We start from the raw sequence: 19,175 nt of genomic DNA on the forward strand, positions 1-19,175 counted from the left end.
AGATGAGATAATGAGCTACGGGCCGCCCGAAAGGTAGAAACCAAAGAAGAAAACTGCAAGAAAGGCCACAATATATGTGCGCCTCCGAGTTTGCCGCGACTAAAATAATTGTCGCATTAAGCATGATGACCCCAATGCACGTAGAAAGAATGGGAAAGGAATATAAAATCGGGGCTCGTGACTTGCAAAATAATCATCACACAATCGTGGTGAATATAATATCTTTTGTATCTCAAGTTAGATTGAATCGAGGGAACCAGGATAATAAACACGGGGATGGTTGATCTCTATATTGGAAAGATGAAGCCATTGCCGGTAAACCTTTACGAAGCTGAAAGTTACGCACCGATGTTACGGTTAGAACCAAATGGTGCAGAGCTAGAAATTTCTAACAATATCCACTGATGGACTCAATACAAATTATAATGGAGCATCAGGACTCTATCCATAACAACACGCAGAGGAATACTGGCCTGTACAACAAGCCAGCTGCATGCAACGTCTCATATGAACGAGTAATGGTCATATGGAACCTTACAAGCGACGGTCTGTAGAGCAATGCGTTATGTGGCTTACACGAGGATAGCTTTGCAGATCACATGCGATTGTTCTGCGGCAAATAGAATGCGCGTATCAATATGCGAATCATTAATTCGTAATGGAAGATAGGAGATCCGTAATTATCCGAGCCTTGCACGGAAATTTCCCAGCTCAAGAATCTGGCCACGCCAGGCCTAATGCATCCACAATTCTCTGCAATGCTGCTCGAACCCAGCTTGTTTCTAGGAAGACGGCAGCGGCAATAGCCTCAACAGTAGTTGCCATCAGCTTGTCGGAGACAAAATTGCCCTGGGAGGGATTCTTGCAAACGCACCGATCAAGACCCAGTTCGAACCCCCGCTGGGCAAGGTTCCTATTACTGGCAATGCGGGAGACAATTTGGTTGATTTGCTCTACAACGCAGGTAAAATCAGCGAAAGTGGACAATAAATTTGTTCCGGAAGTGCTGGTTGCGTACTGCGGCTTGCATGCCTAGCGCGACCTTGCGACTATAGGAAAAGTTGAAGGGCTGAATCTCCAATAAGAGCCATATCCTTATTACTATCTCTGCCAACCGCGCTAGCAGCCATGAAAGCTTCGTGAATTAGCGTTGAATTCTCGAATGAAACGCCCAAGCGATCTTGGATAGAATCAATAAGTTTGCTGCGGACACTGGTCATGTTGCACGAATTCGTGGGAATTTGGAGGTCCTGTGGATGAGAGCCTGGCGTGATACGTATGGCTGCAGATATATAAGCAAGAGAGTTATGGGTTAATGTGCCAACTTAAATAGTTGTGTTGAGAGAGGAGGAAAGAGGATTGAATACCGTACGTGGCTGGAAGCGAGATTTCAGTCCTACGCTTAAGCTCAACGAGTTCGTCTTATTCAGTTTAGTCGCATTTGACGATACAACACCTCCGGCAGAAGCTGAGGAGCCAATTATGTTCTAACACTGTTCTAGATGCGGGGATAATTCACCCCGCCAGTAAAGCCTCGAGGATAAGAGCTGTTTAGGTCATTCTACTTAGCGACCCGGTCTAGATCTCTCACTCATCGCGTACGACGCACACTGTTGGCTAGCTTATTCAACTAGCTATCAATTTCGTACACGTCGTCGGTCGGTGCACATTACCCATAGTTACCCCGCCGTTCAAAGCCCGCGTTTTCTAAATGATTGCACTTCAACACGCTGTACTGTCCGGATCCACTTAACAAGCAAGCGGCTCAATCAGTTCACGGTGTCTCGGTTCTTAGCTCTCGCTGGCCGCATTTGCTATCGGAGGGTCTTCGTTCTCGAGAGCCGGTAGTTTCATCTGCAAGGCTGCCGTACCACGCTATCCCTATTCGAGTGGTTAGGAAGACTTCGATGCTTAATTTCCTATTCTGGAATCAGCTTATGATCGATTAATAGCTATTGTTATCTATGGGAAGACAAGTATCCATCTGCCCAGAAATAATGGAATGAGTTTTATCCTCCGTTGCCAAGTCAAATCACACTTTCAACACATTTCCTAAGCTTTTGGTAACAAATTGGTGCGCGCCCTCTTCCATAGCAATCATGGTGATGTATAAAGCGGATACCACCGCTCATGAAGCCCTTAGAAGACATGAAGTCTTGTTAGCGACGGGAAGGCTTAGTTGTTAGTCGGGTTGTACTCATTTTTTCTACCACGTAAGGAAAAGAGTCTGCTAATAGCAGACGAGGGCGCTCGAACCTCAAGCCTGGGTCATTGTAAACGATGCTCAAATTTATGTTATCTCTACGGTTCCTGCATTGTTATTCCTTTTCATGCCTGCGCATAGCCAGAAATCCGGAACGAAAAATATCATGTAGGAGGAAGGAGGCATGGCGATGGACCAAACACGCTTGTTAAAAATTGCAGAGTGCTTTTGGATAACTGAGAAACCCATCACTCTCCTATTAATAAGACATGCTACCGTTATTCCTTGCTTCACTTGTTTTCGGATAAGCCTATCCGATTCTGATCAGGTTGATCCGTGGAGCGTATCAAAGCAAGTAATCCTGGACCGGAGTGGGTGGACAATGCGTGATACCCCTTGCCGCGAATCCGACGTGACTGGATGTGATCAAATTTGTGTTTGTATACCGGAGATTCTGGCTCAAAAAAACCTGGCGCAACCTCTTTCAATATTCTTTTAGCCATATCAGCCTCCGAGTTGTACAGAGAATTTCCAGGTCGTCTGTTATGGCAGTCCCCATTGTTGTTCATAGCGAGAAATTCACTTGTAGACAGTGCAGAGGCTCTGCTACACTTATGAAAGAGAGCCATAGTATAGTATCTGTGCAATCTATCCGATATGCGATGTCTTGTGCGGCGCTTTCGATCAATGTGAAAGCCCAGTCTCCGAGAGATTCTGCAGGGGCTGTATCTACTGGGAGGCTTTTCCTGATCGCCAAGGTCGAATAGCATCTCGAAACAGAACCAGTGAGTCAGCACTTCCGATGCAAAGAGATCCTGGCACATTTTGATGTTTAGACGATCGGCGCAGCCCATCATTTCTGCTTCAATACATTCCGTATAAGAAGCTTCCGTCGGGGAGGGCAGGCCATTCGAGCCGCATTTCCTTATTTCAGTTTCGAGGTATGATGCTAAGCGATCGTCTCCTGTCATATGAGAGTGCTCCTTCCGCATGCTACTTTCCAATTTGTTAGACATATTTTAGCCGTCATCTAGCAAGCTAATTTGAGCCCCGCCAACGACCACATCTGACATCAATGGACGACCACTCGCTTCAGGTGCATCCTCGCCGCTCTACAGTTGAGCGACAATGTATCTCTCGCTTTCATTCCGCGCTTCTGGCATACTAGTAAGCGTCTTCCCTAGAGTAGTTCCGACATCTTTCTCGAAAAGCGCGGGATTATGTCCAACGCTTTGGTCAATCATCAATCTAAGAAATTCCGTTAGCAAATAGGCAGAAAATAATCAGAGGCTAACCCAATGCTCCTATGATCTTCCATGTTTTGATATAGTTTTTTCCACTGTCAAGATGTACACTGCCAATGATCTCCGGAGGCAGATGTGACTCATTTGGGGCTACGTGGCGATCATTTAAGTAATGCAAAACAGGGGATACCCATTAGAAATAACCTTTCATGTAGGGCGAAGGAGTATCCTAATAGTAGCGGTTCACCATAAAACACCGAACATAGAGGAGTAGGCAACTCTCGCCCAGCATACATGAATCATGTGGCCAACAAGCTTACCTACGTGAGATATGATTGAACATTGCGATATATCACTCGTGCTTCGGATAGTGGCATTGCCAATGTACTCACATATTGAGGTAAGCGATATTTGAACTAACTTATGGGCTGGCCCAAATTATCTGTAAGGCAACCCGTTACGACAGGCCGTTTGCTGCCCGAAAAGTCATCCACTGGCAAGACGCCCAATGGGCAAATGACACTTGTCCCCTCAGACCCCCTATGAGTTGCGTTCGCTTCGAAGTGGGGCCTCCGCTTCGGCCAGCCAAGTTCTCAAGCTAGCATTAAATCAGCATTCCGCCCACGCTACTCCCCTTCTGGTGAATAGATAGGCATGGTTCCTTAACTCCCTTTTGGGGAAATGGGCTATTAACTTCCTGTGCGATCAAGTCTGAACGCACTGGATCGAATTCGGTTTCGATACGTCTGCTAGGATACCAATGTCGGAACTAGTCGAGCTCCTATTGTGAGTACCGCCAGCCATGATGCTAATCCCTACTTGGGTTGGCAGGTAATACCTGTGACACAGCGACTCCTAGACTCGGCACGTGATGAGAGGAGGTTGGTTCATCAGGTGACGAATCATTGACCTGGCTTCTTGTTTTTCTCAATGTTTGGTCCCAAACCCATCTCTGTGGCGGGAGTCTGGTCCCAAACCCATCTCTGTGGCGGGAGTCGGCCAATACTCTCTGGCCCTTTGACTGGCAGCATTCATCTACCATGATTTTTGATGCGACCACTACTTTGCATGAGGTGAATCTATTGACACACCGGTCGCTGGAAACATAGGCCTAGGCTGCGTCCCGTTCTCTCACCATTTGATTACGCCTTGTGGTCTCTTCGCCCCCTCATCGATGGCCCCCTTCAGGCTGCTCACCTTAGAGGTAGAACGCAAGTTCAGCCGACTTGCCGTGCAGCCATTGACTCTTGCCGGAGGACACCCGCCATTTCGAAGTCTGCGGTACTTGGGTTTACGCTCCATGCATGATATATACTACGATTTAGATGGCCTGCTATCCTCGAAAGGCATTTGGGTCCGCAAGAGGGACGGTGACTGGGAAGCCAAAATAAAAGATGGCAGAAATTTCCAGAATTCTAGGTTCATGGAGATGCGCAACCCAGAGGAAATCTCTCGTCACCTGAAACTTTCTACGGGTATTAGCCAAACTGAACTCACCAACTTTGGGCTACGGGAGTTGGCTTCATTTACAACATTTCGGCAAAGCTGGGTCGCCGACGATGACTTCACAATTGTTCAGGACACCATGGATTTCGACAATCATATGGTCGGGGAGGTTGAGCTGCAATGTACTCTCCCAAGGAGTCCTAGTTCTATCCGTACTACCGAGGAAGAACGCGCTCTGAGACTGGAGGAGATGGACTCCCGGATCCGCAGATTCATGACTCGTTATGCATGGGCATTTCATGTAGGTCAACCGAAGGGCAAGCTTGCAGCATTCCTCGAGAGGTCATCAAATTGAATCATCTGCACTCGCTTACACTGGACTGGGATAGACGAGCTATGCATGCGGCCATTCTAATAGTAGATAGAGACCGGAAACAAGTAAATGTATGTCAAGGTCGGCAGATTCAACCCTACGGAATGGCTCGACCGAACAAGTTGACCTCAGTCAAGTCTGCTTGCTCCGCACATATTGGTCTGAATATCATGAAGTTCATGCCAGGGCAGAAAACGAGAGAACCAAATCAATGGAAGGGGCATTTCACTGTATCCTTTCTCCATCCACGTCGAACGGCTTGTAGCTTCAGGGCCGACAACTGCGTGCCAATCCGCATGATCTTTCACGACGTCGGGGAACCACTCCTGTAGAACCTTGCCTCCCGTCCAGTCTCCCCCTCGCGCTAATGCTTCCGCTACTGCAGGCAGAAAAATACCCAACCCCGTGGTTTTTCCGATAACATAGCGATGATCATTCGCAAGCATCCCGTCTTCGGTTGCATAATAATATGCCAGGTAATTTGGCTCGTATGGCACCGGCGACATCGTGTCGGGCGAGGCTTCGTTGCCTCCAAATATATGCATGTCAGCCTCCAAAGCCGCTTCCGAAAGACCCGGAGTTGTTGAACTCCCATGCATGCTCTTTAGTGCTGCTTTGACGCAGTTTCCGATTCGTCCACGTTCACCAGCGGCACCATATACCCCGTCCGTGTCACCGGTGGGCTGAGACTTAACGCCGGACGGAACATCGAGCGGAAAGATCGTGAGGTTGAATCTCAGGTCGCAGCCAAATGAGAGCAGCTGTTCTCTAGCTTTCGAAAGTTTCGCGTCCATGTCCTTGCGCATCGTAGATATCTTTACTCGACTGAGAGTCCCAATAACGTAAAGAACATTTACAACCCCCTGTCTTTCTCGTCGAGGTGGCAGCTGATCGTAGCACAACCGGATTGCCCAGTTGGAGACGTCACGAGAATTTATTAATTGAAATTCGCCATGTTCCTCCATTCGGTGAAGTTCACATTTTGGAGTTTGGGTAATTCTCGATGCCTGAAAATCCATCTCGTACTTTACTTCGAAGATTTCCAACACAGCGCCCGATATTGGCGGTAAAGGTCTACCTGACTGAGGCTAATGCATCAGCAAAAGGATAATCTCGCGGGGGAGTACAGGCTAAGGTCCCTTTCACATAAAAGTCGAATACATTGCTCAGAACGTGGCATGCAGAAGTGCTTCAAGGGCTTGGGCTATTCCGTACCTCTTTCAAACTATCTTGGAAGCAGCTCACGAAGTAACTTGAATATACGATAATGTCAGCGCCGCCCGCATGCTTGAAGAGCAGAATGAACACGAAAACATTGTTGGAGGCTTTACCAGGAGAGATTTTTTGCCTGATCCTGGACCATCTTCACCTCCCAGCGGTAAAAGAGATTTCGCGCGTGAGCAAGCTTCTCAGAGAGCGATGTTTGCCATTTATCTTTGGCGATGTCATTCTGGACTTTACTGAAGGGAGCTTTGCCCGCTTGGACAATGTCAGAGAATCCCGATTATGTCATTTTGTCACATCTCTAGGGTTTAAGTTAGGCAGAGCCAAAGCAGGTAATATTTCCTGTCGCAAAGAACATCAAGTGACGTCCTTGGGTAACAGCTGTGCCTAGTGCATTACGCCACCGGCTTTCCCAATCTTGGGTCAGTGAGCACCGCCGGGGACGTGGTAAAACCCGCGGAGAGCATGCATATCACATTCCCTAATGCGGCCCTCTGGGTTGCGAATCAGTCCAGCATCGGCGACGCCGACATGCAGCGAGCCATCAATTTTCTAGTGTCTTTCCCTCGGTTACAGAAAGTAACAATCCGTATCCAGAAACAGGATGACGCAAGCGTACCACTGCAAGATCCACTAGGTTTATACACGCTATGTCAGGACAGGAAGTACAATGTGACTCAGGTCTGTACCCTTGCCAGGGGTATCAGCAGCTCCAGGCAGCAAGGTCTCGACTTGAGAGGCATTTGCCTTTCCAACCTGTTTTACCCCGCTTTCTCGACCAATAGTGAGCGCAGCGAGCTGGCAGAGTGCCTTGAGCATCTCCTCCGGGATATTCCGTCCATACAGGTTGCTGGCGATGGCTTTCCAATCGAACTTCTCTGTCGGCGCAGCATCGGTCTCCAACAGCTAGACTTGAAATCTCTGATGTCATTTGGCACGCTGAAAAGCTTCCTTCACACCAACTCTCAATCTGTCCGTATCTTGGAAATATTTGATGTGGTTCTCACTCAGATGCCTGATTGCGGACCAAATTCTCTGCCAATGCAGCAACTTTTAACCAGAGGCTAGAGCAGCCGGCTTTGTTCAAGGGTTCTCATTCGCTGCGCTAGTGCAGTGAACACAATATTCCCCACAGCTCATTCGCTCCAACGATGTAGGCTATAAAACTCGAACAGTTATCGGCTCGCCTGATTGGGGTCTAGTCGAGAGCAAGTTGACTACGAGGCGTGGCCTTCTTAGTAGTACCCTTGTCTTGAAAGCTCAAATGTACATCCGTCAAGAGAGGGGCCCATTTTCCATGCTTACTTGATTCATAAGCCAGCACCGCTCTTTGCGATAGCATAAGTAGCCACTCTTCATAGACGACTCTGGATAGTCCACAAGATATATTGACCGAACTTGTCTCGGAAGGCCCCTACTGACTCTCATACGAGCCGACAATGGATAACGCTGGCCATTGTTCACGCGAGGGCAGCAGTCATTGTGTGCCTCATAAAGCAGTGGTTATTGGTCTTTATGGAATATCAGGGGTGGGAAAATCATTTCTACTTGATCGACTGAAACGAGAATTGGATGAAGAATTATTCAACTACCATGAAGGCTCCGCTGTTATTGCCGATATTGTACCTGGTGGACTCGAGGCCTTCCAGTCGCTAGAGGGAGGAGAAAAAGCCTGCTGGCGCAAGCAGGCCATCGAAACCATCAGAAGAACGTCAATCGAAACGGGAAAGATTGCCGTCGTCACCGGGCATTTTATGTTTTGCTCTGAGCAAGGTGCCCTGGAAACGGTCCTCACAGAGAGCGACCTTGAGGTCTTTACACACATACTGTATCTGGATGAGTCCGCCAACGTAGTGTGGCAGCGGCGCCAGCAGGACACGCAAAAGTACAGGGTGGAGCTGCCTGTTCGCGCGATTCAGCAATGGGTTGAGGCCGAAAGAACGTCTTTGCGTCAGCTTTGCTACGACCACAGTATCCTGTTCTGTCTGGTACGATCGGAGAATGTTGCTGGTATAAAACGTCTTTTGTTGGACTTTCAAAAGCACGACGAGATCTACAACTTGAGCGTCGCGATGGACTCTCTTGATGATTCCTTGCGCTTTAGTCATACCAATTCCATCGACACTTTCCTAGTCCTGGACGGGGACAGAACCTTGACTGCTGAGGATACTGGAGACATGTTGTGGCGGGCATGTACCCCTCGACAAAATGATGTGACACCATTGAAGGCTATCTTCAGTAGCCATCTGAGATACTCATATGCTGCGTTTCGCCAGGTATCATTGCTCTATGAGCAATCATTTGACGACGACGAACTTGATGAGATCTGTACGCGCGTGGCGTCTTCAGTCGAATTGTATCCCGAAATGCTCTCGTTACTACGCCATGCCCAATCTAAAGAGCATATTGGTGCAGTGATCGTGACCTGCGGGTTGCGTGCAGTGTGGACTAAGATTCTCGATAAGATTGGTCTCTCTAGCAAGGTTGTCGTCATCGGAGGTGGTCGCATTTCAGATGGATTTGCTGTCACCCCTGGTGTGAAGGCGGCAATAGTGGACCGTCTCAAAGAAGTGTACTGCGCGTATGTCTGGGCTTTCGGTGATAGCCCGCTCGATCTCGGCATGCTGAGCAGAGCCGATGAAGCTATTGTTGTTGTGGGGGACGTTAGCACCAGAAGCCAATCAATGGAGACTAAACTAGCAACGGCTATCGATAGTGGTCTACTGCGCGCGCGCCAATTACTCCTACCGGAAGGGATACCATCACGCCTAGATGCAGAAAGGCTTCCTACAGTTCGACTGGAGTCACTGATGGGCTCAATTGACTTTCGATTCCGTGTGTGCCACAGTACGGATACGAACGCAGCCAAGCTATTAGCGACGGCTACGCGGGACGCCAGAATTAGTGGTCCTCTCCTCAGAGAAGCGCATCGACGCGTTGGATACTACTTATCAATAACCCACCTGTCTGACCTACTAGGCCTCGAGACAAATCAGATACCTCACGTGCAGGGGCATACTACTGACGGGTTCCAGCTCTTCCAAGAGTCGAGGACAGCAATAATAGCACTGATCAGGTAGGGTTCTGTTGTGTTTGGCTGACACAGAATTCCCCGCTGGTGCTCGGAGGTCATTTGTGACACAAAATGCCCGATCAGTTCGACGGGTTCTCACCGCCCATCAAAGATTTGAACCCCTAATCCTGCCCTGCCTTGGGCGCAGCATGACCCAGCTCCACGCTGAAGAAGAATTGACCAGGCTGGACGTGACCCTGCGTCTCTCAGAATGTGATGACCGCCTTTTGAGGCGCCTGATCGCGGTCGATGGGAGACCCAGTGGGGGAGTTGGTTGACCTGCAGACCAAGGGTAGGGCAAATGAAGCCGGTCACAAAAGGGGAAAAGGAAAAGGAAAAGATAGAAAGAAAATAAATAAATAAATAATAATAATAAAAAAAAAAAAAAAAAAAAAAAAAAAAAAAAAAGCCGGAACTGGGGAAAGGAGGGACTGAGTAAATTGAGGGAGATGAGATAAAGAGGCAACGAATGGTGAAGATATGGTCAAAAGATGGCGAGAGATGGGAAAAGATGATAAAGAAATCACCGAGTAGACACGGTCAAATATTTGCATACCGTCTCCGGAACGGGATGCGCAATTTGTGCAGGCATTAATCTGTTCAGATGCCCAGGCGGGCGCGTCACTTCACCGCCTTCTGGTCGGTCCCTCCGATCGATTGTTGTTGTCCTGGGCCATCAGCATTTGCTGGTGCTCGGGAAGGCCCGGGACTAGTCCTTATGAGGAAGCTGTCCAGGGGATCAATTGAAGCCCGCCGGGGGAATCCGAATGCGCACCGAGGGAGTAGTATGGCCTCGGGTTTCGACGTCTGGGCTTAGTACGTAAAGCAACGAGATCAACACATGGGTGTACTGGCATTTGAATATACGATTACCCTAGGCTACTACAAATGTGAGCCTTGTCGCTCGCGATTGTAATCATGCGCATCAATGGTCTATACGTTTTGTATATGAATGGTCAATGATATATAAAATGACCAATACTGGTCACTCCAGACGAGACACATACGATACCAACAGGCGCGCCAAGATTGAATATATTGCCCACTCTAAGGGATCGCTCATCCAAACCAGGTCAGCAGGTTGATAATTTGCTCAGCCTCCGATGCCTCCAGTTGCATATGATTCAAGGTCGAGTGTGGCCGTGCTGGGCATTGATTCTGCGTGCGGATACGACCAATGAGAATTCGTGCCGCCAGCAGCATTCCACCCCAATAACAAACCTATTTTCAATCCAACCCCACCAAAAATGGGGTTGTCGGGATGTCGACCAAATTGACCAGAGTGCAAAAAGTGTGGACATACTGATCGCATCTCACGCAACAGATCCTGATCTCCATTCAGAATAATAGACGGTGTAGACTGCGCATCTGCCAAAGAGCAGATTGGGCAACATATATGGAGAGCATGGACTTCTTCCTCGATTCTTCCTTGCTCTATTCCACCGAGGACAGCAGCTGGTGAAAGTATACAGAATTCTACTCTCAGATTCAGTCATGCTTCTTGCCATATTTATGACTGTATGGGCATTGTCTACCGCCATGGTGAGCAGACGAATGATCCAAGCCTTATAAAGATACCGGGTGGTTTGAATTGACAGATCATAGACATGGGGACTTGTAATTCACCAGAGGGATTCGGAGGCGTGGGACGGTCAGCTGGTATGGCACTGCAAACGACAACTGATTTCTAGATAAAGGGGGGCTGACCAATGCCAGGAACTCCGTTCTAGCACATCGAACCATCTGTGTTGCGAAGCAACCGAGCTTGCTATGAGGCGTGAGTGGGGGTTCTCTTGGCGCAACATTCACTAAGGTATATTGAGATGAATCGAACCGAAGACAGGGTCGGCGTCGTCACAGACCACACCATGCGCACCATCCTCATCGGCCGAACTAGCCGACCTAGAAGCCCCCAAATCCGATGCAAGACCCCGGTTATACTCTACAAGCTGTTCGTTAAGCCGGTGAACTAGCAAGCCTTTGACGTCGAACAAATCAAGACCGGGCCGAACAGATCAAGACTGGGCTTCTCGAGGGTTGGTATGTTTCTTCTTTGAAATGCGATAACCCTTCCCTGGCGTAACGACTAGCTTCTAGCCATTCTTTCGCAATTCCCGCCAAACAGCCGCGAAAGGGAAAAAACATTCATTTCTTCGAGTTGCCCTGTCGCGTTAACCATCCGGTCAGTGAACCAGTCGTACCAGTAAGGCTGTCAGTGTAGGCCGCACGTTGGCAATCAGACCGGAATGATAGACGTATAACTGAGCACATAAGCATGGTCTTATCGCTCATTTCAAACCCCAGCTGCAGGTAGGTTATTATTTGGTAAAGTTGCAGATCGGCCTTCGAATGAAAGGTTTGGTAAACAATGCCGTCTCGTGAGGGGGACGTTGAGGTCCGGAAGTTTCCGGTAGAGCATATAATTGCCGTGTCTTCGTGACGTTGCAGACGATGCAGAATCCAGTGACAACATCAGTAAAGTTTACTAACGAGACGTATCCTGGACGCGAGGACGGACGCTCGTGTCCCTCTGGCTTCCATTGAGCCAGCCATGCCAGCCGCGAAGAGAGACGTTCGTGGCACCGTTTGGTTCGGACGAACTAGGTCGTCTGTGGCCTCTACGCAACATGCAGCTACGAGCACTGCCTCGGATCATGTCCCAAACAACCAGACGCTCAGTCATGCCACTTCCGGGCTGACTGGTCTACCGCCACAGCCGTCCGCTCCCAATCCGGCTCCCCGCGGGATCCTAGTACAAAATCCTTGGGAAGTATATGAACCTCGTGCCTGCATCTACTATGGGCGAATCATGGTGCTGGCTAGGCATCGAAAGAATAAGGCCAGCTTAGTTCACAGTCCAGATGCAGGCCGTGGAGCGATCGGCGATAGAGCTGTGTGTCCAGATGATCGATCGGCTTGCTCATCGCAGCATCCCGCGCCTGCTAGATGTTTTCCAGTATGCAGATCGATTTCTTCTCGTGTGGGAGCTATTCGAGTGCACTCTCCACCAGGCTTTAGTGTTGAGTTGCCACATCGCCGAAAGTGATGTGGCCCAGATATTGTGGCCTGTACGAGCCGTCCCCTTCCTACTAGAGGCAAGATGCTCATACACAGTTAACAGGTGTTAAAGTTTCTTCAGTTCTTACGCGGTCAATCGAGGGAGCTAGCCAGCCTGACTCCTCGAGATATCTTGTTCACCGAGGAGGGTGAAATAAAGATTGGTATGTCCGCCCCCACTACAGACTGCAGGCCACTGACATCGAGGGAGGTATAGCCGGTATCGAGAACAGTCGCCAAGTCGACCCTTCCCGTGCCGACGCAATGGCTTCTACGTTCAATGCTCTCCGGTCAATTCTGGACAAGATCATGCTGAAAAATGGCTCCAAATTCACTTGGAGCCAGGAGATCCGAAGCTTTAAATCGGCGCTGGCCAAGAGCACCTCGGCGCGATGCTTGAATAATCTAGTGCAAGTAAGTTGGTTCATATTCAAGCTCCGTCATGCAATGGGGCTGCTGACCAGAAAGCAGCACACCTTTTTCGGGCAAGTGACCGGGGAGGGAGGCCTAAAAATACTAGTAGAGTTGGTGAACAGAACCATTTTCCACGAAATCACATTTCCGCCCGAGGACTCTCTTGCCAAGACTGGGCCACTAGGGAAGCCTGTGGAGCCGTCTACGACATAGGTGGATGTCAATAGTCCGAGGACACATATTTGCGTGATGGAGGCATTCGGATTAGCTTCTTGGATAACCCATATACTGTTTGCCAAAGAGTGCGCTTCCCTTTGTACTTAGCGTGGCATACTTCCCTTCAGACATTTAGCCTAGATGCAATGATTAGGAATGAAGGCGTGGAAAAGCAGGGTCAGATGATTGGTTGATAGTGTCCAAGATGCCTTCAATCTCCGTCCGACCTACTGGAAGGCATTGGATGTTCACAATTTCCTGTCTGTGGTTTCAGTCCTGGGCTAGGGTGACATGGTGTCGGGGACGATTTCTAGGCCGTGGTTCCTACACACTTCTGTAATTTTATCTTTAACAGGTGACAATTGAGAGAGCATGGCGTCTGTCCTTTGTAGGTGGAGTTGGCGTTGGCGTTTCTCTGTTGTCCGGTTCAGCCGACAGTTGAGACCCTCTTCCGACATTAGCTGGGGCAAGAGCTGGGTCTAGTTGATGCACCCTTGCCCAACCAGAGTATGTGAACGACTCCTGGGAGGCCCTCCCTGTTGAAATGTTATGTGGCCTCTCTGACGCAGGGCCTACCAGTTGTAAAGAAGGACGTGCCGATTTGAGAAGGTACATCTTGACATCAGTAGCCCTTTACAACGCTGCGTGTTGTTTCGCACGCCATCCAAACGGAAAATTTGTCCGGCAACTAATCTTCTCCCCATATTCCTGGTTAGAGTCCGACGGAAGAATGATTGTTGGAAGTTTATTGGGCAAAACCTGCATAAGTCTTCGGATGAAGGGTCTGGTGACAATATTGTAACATAAGGGGAGAAATTGAGGTCTGGGGCTTCACAGTGCCTGGTCTTTGGGACACTTAAAACACAGGATTAATGCCAAGGCTCGCGATCGTAGAGAAAGACCGACCACAACCAAGACAACCATCATACTCGTATACTGCGGAAAACGTCAGCTTACCAGCCGGGGGGTACATTGTACTACTAGAGCTCGTGATCCATACTCCCGTACCACAATCCGAGAATAGTCCTTGCGCTATGATAGCTTACAGTACCAATATGCTTTATGCGGTGGCTCTATTAGTACTGCACTATTCGATCCAGGATGTCTTTCTTGTCGCCATGGTTTACCCATTGTGGATACTATATAAGAGAATCATCTTGAATCTTTCCTAACCACGTCAATACTCCTCCTCTTCTTGTTCATTCCAACTGCGTTTTTGAGCATGAAGGGATAGTCTGAAAATTTGCTCGTCTACCCATGCAGCTATGTCATTCATGGCCTCAGACAGCCCCTTCCTCCTCCTTTTAAGCCGATTCCAGTCGGATGTGGTATAATCCTGTACATTCTCTTCGGTCAAACTGGCCAGAATATTCTGGCCTGGGTTCCTCAGATGCCAGATGTGGAGATTTTCCTCGTCTGTTACATTGCGCTTATCTGTACTGTGGAGGCTGAACTTGCGCATTTTCAAACCATGGAAAATCTCGTTGATTAGAGATTCGTCATTTGGCAGCGCAAGTCTTCTTGGTTCATGATTTGGGATGGTGACAACCACGTCCAGATCGCCCGCGGGCATTGCCAGCCTTCCCAACCCGCAATCCCACATTTCCATGAACCAATCCATTGAACTGCTTCTTTCAGGCAGCTGTGAGAGACTCGGCAAGGGCATTGGATGCTCAATAACACAATCTGGGATCTCCTGATCTACCGCCGCGGCTTCCTCGCTCGCTGCCGATTCATCCGCGGCGTTTGTAGGCTGATTGATCCTACTCCCATCCCAAAGGTAACGAAAGAAGGTCTGGAACTGCGACCGTCGGAAGAACACAGCGGAAACCTGTGGGGACTCCCAGGGCTGCCACAGTCTATCCCCTTCCAGGGCGAAGCGATCCGCATCGACCGTATCAGCATATGGGATACCGCAACGTCGATTCACTGCATCATCCTGTTGGGTGCTGCCAAGGCCCTCCGGAATTTGGGGAGTTGGCAGGGACGCTCGTCTGGGCACAAACTCGGCTATGGCCGGGATCTGAAATCCGTGTTGGTCAGCCAGCCAGAAGAAGTGGCGCCACAAGGCCATTCGGTCTATCGACGTCGAGCAATTCGGGACGGAATAGGAGCTACACGCTTTTTTCTTCTTATGCGGCTGACGGCGTGCCACTTCGGTCATGTCCAGCCCGTATTGGAAGCTGAAGCGCCAGAGCTCGTGCAATCCCCGCCGGACTTGCAGTCTTGTCTCTCTCAATGACACGCTGGCATCGGTCCGATGCTGCGTACCGAGTTCACAGTCGATAGTGATCTTCTTGGCCTTCTTCGAGCCCAGGTCCTCTGGTGGAAGAAGAAGAGCCTTCATCACCTTGCTGGCAACACCTAAGAAACGGAGGTCCTGGAAGAACGTCCCTAGGGTGGGAATAGGGGTATCGATCTGCTTCAGTCGCTCCCACAATGCCGCCCGTGTGTCGGACTCGTCGATCGATGGAAACAACGTCCGGTCGTCCATCATCCGAGATCGCAGATATTCCCGGTCCGGTTCCGAGAGCTTTGGGACTTGGGATTCCATTTCTTTCCACCCCGAACTATACGGGCGGCTAGGTTGTCGATCAGCACTACGACGGTCATGGCTTCTGCTCCGACCTCTAGAGATAGACTTCGAATTCATGACTGGCCTTCGTTGCTACATGCGCCATTAGAGTGTGGAGCCTCCCTCCTTCCTCTTCTTCTTCCCCGCCTGCCTCCCCCCCGGAGCCGTTTCAGTCGTCGATCCTTGGCTGGCGTCGGTTGTAGGGTCTTTAAGAAACACCTGACAAGCCAGCTCCTCCGACAATGGCCTGACAACAACGGAGCCCCCATGTTCCCAGAGCCAAGCACTACTTCCTAGGTCGATAGCATTCTTGTCAGCACGGCTATATTTCTCCAGTCGTGCTGATAAACGCCTATGTCGCGCGTGCGTCAGCATTACAGGGGACAGAGTACTGCGAAAGGGGTACGCACCATTAAAAGCTTCGGAAATAAGTACAGACAACAATGTTCCGTATACGTGCCAGTCATCTTGGCTGCCCAGCACGCCATCCGGCTCCAAAGCGAACGTAAGCTATGCTGATTAGAAAATGCAAACTGCATCGTTTGCTAAGGTTTGAAATGGAATATGACTGAAACCTCTTCGCAAACTTCTGACAAGGGTGTGCAACTTATTCGAAGTAAGACATCATAGTCCGCAAACAGCACAAATGGCGTTCTGCCATGGATGGAGGAAGATAAAGGGAGAATGTCAGCGGACGAGGCGTCTGACCAAATTAGGGACTCGTCAATGATAGTCATGATAGGGCATCATTCGAAGCACAAACGCGCACTGTAACTTCTAGTCTGAAACACTCGCTATCGAATCATGCAAAGGGACCCGTAGCCGGCTCATTGGCTGACTCCCGGGAACTCCCAGTCCGTTTCTTCGGGATGGTTCAGAAGCCGAGCCGGTGGCTTGTAGTCACTTCGAGTGTTGGTGACCATGAGCGGAGTTGTTGGAGTATGGTATGGTTGCTGGATTTCTGGCGGTAGATATTCCTGACTGCCAGGATCATACTGCTGTTGCTGCTGCGGCAGCACAGGCTGCATGTAGCGTGGTTGAGCACGCTGTACGTCAACCGGTGACGTGATAGGGATGTGCCAAGTCACAATCGGAGGCGGATCTTGTATGGGCACCGGCGTTATGTGCAGGCTCTGATGGGGATGAAACCCATGCGTTGGGGTCGGGGTATGAGAACAAATGGGTTGCTGGGGTAAGGGGTAGTGCTCATTTGGGATAGGAATGGCGACTTGCCCTTAATACGAGTGTTCGGACATTGCATCTTCCAAGGACAGTCGAGTCATGGATTCTGAGGGGTGGAAGCGTTGTTGGTGCTTGGTCAAGGTCATTTTGCGGCAGAAGCTTCGAATTGTTAGAAATACCACAAGCACTAGAACCGGACCAATGCTTACGCTCATCTGCACGTTGGCTCCTGACAGATATAGGGCCGCTTTCCCGTATGAATCCTCCGATGACGGGCGAGACTCGATGACTGTGATGGTCAGCATAGACAAGCTATGAATAAGCCAGGCGGTGCATACGTCAGAAAAGGCCTTATGGCATCCTCTGTGGTCACAGACATGAGGTTTCTCTCCCGTGTGCGTCCGCGAATGCACTGTCAATGCACTCCGCTGGATGAAGGTTTTGTTGCAGTCCTTGACGGTGCAGCGGTACGGTCGCTCCTTGGTATGTATCCGATAGTGCCTGCACAGGTCTGACTTGCGATTGAAGGACTGCTATCTTTAGTATGGTATCTTTAAGGCTCTCCAATAATGTGATGGAGCAGGCGATAGAGGAAGAAAAAGTGGTACTGGGTGGGTCCATACCTTATTACAATGCTCCCAAGTGCAGTTAATGCCGCGTCCACCACCAGTCTCCATGGTGAGGACGAAGCGTAAAGTCAAAAAGAAAAAGAAAAATAAGAATGTCGTTAAAGAGGTGAGCCGCAAGAGTCGAGGGAAGTGGCCCGGTAAGCAGTAGAGTAGCAACGCAGGGAGCAAGCAACGAATGTTCAAAGGGGGAAACGATAAATAAATAAACACAAGTGCAAAGGAAAGGAGGGAAAAGACCAAAAATATTAAAAGAAATCAAACTATATGATATAAAGAGCAAGTGGACCTGAAGCCAAGTAACAGTACATAAACAGAACAAATTTCGTACAAGCAACAGAGGTGGGAGAGAAACGGCGTTCGAAGTATAGCCGCCTGTATTAGGAGCTATGGCGGAGTTAAATTGGAGAGCGGGTGGGAGGGGAAAGGGAAGGAAAGGAAAGGAGCTCTGGACAAGCGGAGGGAACAGGAATGTCACTGCAAATCAGGTCCGGCGGCATGCAGCCTCCACGGTAATCATTGGAGGTTAAGACGGGCATGTCCATTGGCAGCCAAGTCGCAGGGCCGAGAGATGGATCAAATGGGGAAGCACAGCTAAAGGAAAAGACGGCAGTGAGGCTGGCCTTGGAGGCCCAGCACAGCCGATGGGAGGGTATTCCAGATGTACCTTGCAATGGGTCTGATGTTAAGACCTAACGACCAGAGGGATAGAAAAAAAAAAGGTATGGCGAGAGAAGTGCAAGCACAGTCCCCAAGAGATTTTCAGATGTAGTCCAGCACAATACTGTTCGGTCCGGGAGAGGTCGCAATGCTTCTGCGGGTCTCAGGCGGTTCTCCATCTACCTAGCGGGTACTTGGTTCTTAGTTGCTACTACGACCTGCCAAGCTTCGCTACTCCGTATCTATCCAAATTCTCCGGGTGCAAACCTGGAAAAATTGGGTTTAGCTTACTTTACTCACTGGGGCTGTAATTGAGATGATCAACCCACTAGTGGATTCGTCGGATAAGGGTGTCCGGGTTCGGGAGTCGATTGGACGCTAGTAGAACATGGCGTACCAACAGTATCGGAAGGTGTAGTACGGCGGTTAATGCGTGTGTAAGCTAAGCCTCTTTCAGGATAGGTTTTCTGTGCAGATATACCAGCCCAGAGCAAAGTTTGATGTCGACCCATCATACAACAGAGTAGTTCGTATTATAGACTTAACCGAGGAAACTAACCAAGCAGCCTACTTCTAGCCATAGCGTTAGAAGTGAAATCGTTTGTTCGTTCACAGTACCACTAGACCGGTAGAGGTTCGATTCGTCTTTTTGTTGCTCTTTAAGGGGGGAGGGGGGGCGTGACTGCGCTTTCTACAAATTAGTATAGTCGAACGAGGCAAGAATACTGAGAGGCGGGTCTGTTTACTGAGTGGTCTAGAACGCTGATATGGGTGTGGATGTATCCTGGAGCACCAGCCAGTCTATGGCAAGTCGGCTCTTGGAACAAAATCAAATCTGTGCGGTAGCATAGCACCTACATCACCACAGAGACACAGGAATGA

General features: G+C 49.4%; 9 protein-coding genes across 9 annotated transcripts; 4 read left to right on the top strand and 5 right to left on the bottom strand.

Moving 5' to 3' along the window:
- Positions 1 to 711: 711 nt before the first annotated feature.
- Positions 712 to 1,220, bottom strand: AKAW2_50205A (uncharacterized protein; the record flags this gene model as incomplete). Its single annotated transcript, XM_041689997.1, has 2 exons — positions 712 to 953; positions 1,103 to 1,220. The coding sequence occupies 2 exons, from the start codon at positions 1,218 to 1,220 to the stop codon at positions 712 to 714; spliced, it is 360 nt and encodes a 119-aa protein (XP_041543626.1).
- Positions 1,221 to 4,621: 3,401 nt separating this feature from the next.
- Positions 4,622 to 5,248, top strand: AKAW2_50206S (thiamine-triphosphatase; the record flags this gene model as incomplete). The annotated part of the gene is made up of 1 exon (XM_041689998.1): positions 4,622 to 5,248. The coding sequence occupies one exon, from the start codon at positions 4,622 to 4,624 to the stop codon at positions 5,246 to 5,248; it is 627 nt and encodes a 208-aa protein (XP_041543627.1).
- Positions 5,249 to 5,394: 146 nt separating this feature from the next.
- On the bottom strand, positions 5,395 to 6,285 carry AKAW2_50207A (uncharacterized protein; the record flags this gene model as incomplete). Its single annotated transcript, XM_041689999.1, has 1 exon — positions 5,395 to 6,285. The coding sequence occupies one exon, from the start codon at positions 6,283 to 6,285 to the stop codon at positions 5,395 to 5,397; it is 891 nt and encodes a 296-aa protein (XP_041543628.1).
- Positions 6,286 to 6,533: 248 nt separating this feature from the next.
- AKAW2_50208S (uncharacterized protein) lies at positions 6,534 to 7,558 on the top strand (the record flags this gene model as incomplete). The annotated part of the gene is made up of 2 exons (XM_041690000.1): positions 6,534 to 6,822; positions 6,882 to 7,558. 2 exons carry the CDS (start codon positions 6,534 to 6,536, stop codon positions 7,556 to 7,558), a joined length of 966 nt encoding a protein of 321 aa, XP_041543629.1.
- Positions 7,559 to 7,929: 371 nt separating this feature from the next.
- On the top strand, positions 7,930 to 9,570 carry AKAW2_50209S (uncharacterized protein; the record flags this gene model as incomplete). The annotated part of the gene is made up of 1 exon (XM_041690002.1): positions 7,930 to 9,570. The coding sequence occupies one exon, from the start codon at positions 7,930 to 7,932 to the stop codon at positions 9,568 to 9,570; it is 1,641 nt and encodes a 546-aa protein (XP_041543630.1).
- Positions 9,571 to 12,424: 2,854 nt separating this feature from the next.
- AKAW2_50210S (uncharacterized protein) lies at positions 12,425 to 13,247 on the top strand (the record flags this gene model as incomplete). The annotated part of the gene is made up of 4 exons (XM_041690003.1): positions 12,425 to 12,631; positions 12,685 to 12,784; positions 12,838 to 13,034; positions 13,092 to 13,247. The coding sequence occupies 4 exons, from the start codon at positions 12,425 to 12,427 to the stop codon at positions 13,245 to 13,247; spliced, it is 660 nt and encodes a 219-aa protein (XP_041543631.1).
- Positions 13,248 to 14,427: 1,180 nt separating this feature from the next.
- On the bottom strand, positions 14,428 to 15,903 carry AKAW2_50211A (uncharacterized protein; the record flags this gene model as incomplete). Its single annotated transcript, XM_041690004.1, has 1 exon — positions 14,428 to 15,903. One exon carries the CDS (start codon positions 15,901 to 15,903, stop codon positions 14,428 to 14,430), a length of 1,476 nt encoding a protein of 491 aa, XP_041543632.1.
- A 749-nt stretch (positions 15,904 to 16,652) lies between these two features.
- Positions 16,653 to 16,853, bottom strand: AKAW2_50212A (uncharacterized protein; the record flags this gene model as incomplete). Its single annotated transcript, XM_041690005.1, has 1 exon — positions 16,653 to 16,853. One exon carries the CDS (start codon positions 16,851 to 16,853, stop codon positions 16,653 to 16,655), a length of 201 nt encoding a protein of 66 aa, XP_041543633.1.
- A 207-nt stretch (positions 16,854 to 17,060) lies between these two features.
- Positions 17,061 to 17,684, bottom strand: AKAW2_50213A (uncharacterized protein; the record flags this gene model as incomplete). Its single annotated transcript, XM_041690006.1, has 2 exons — positions 17,061 to 17,537; positions 17,631 to 17,684. The coding sequence occupies 2 exons, from the start codon at positions 17,682 to 17,684 to the stop codon at positions 17,061 to 17,063; spliced, it is 531 nt and encodes a 176-aa protein (XP_041543634.1).
- Between the last annotated feature and the right edge of the window lie 1,491 nt (positions 17,685 to 19,175).

The sequence above is a fragment of the Aspergillus luchuensis genome, chromosome 5, assembly GCF_016861625.1.
Source record: "Aspergillus luchuensis IFO 4308 DNA, chromosome 5, nearly complete sequence".
In the NCBI taxonomy this organism is placed as follows: domain Eukaryota; kingdom Fungi; phylum Ascomycota; class Eurotiomycetes; order Eurotiales; family Aspergillaceae; genus Aspergillus; species Aspergillus luchuensis.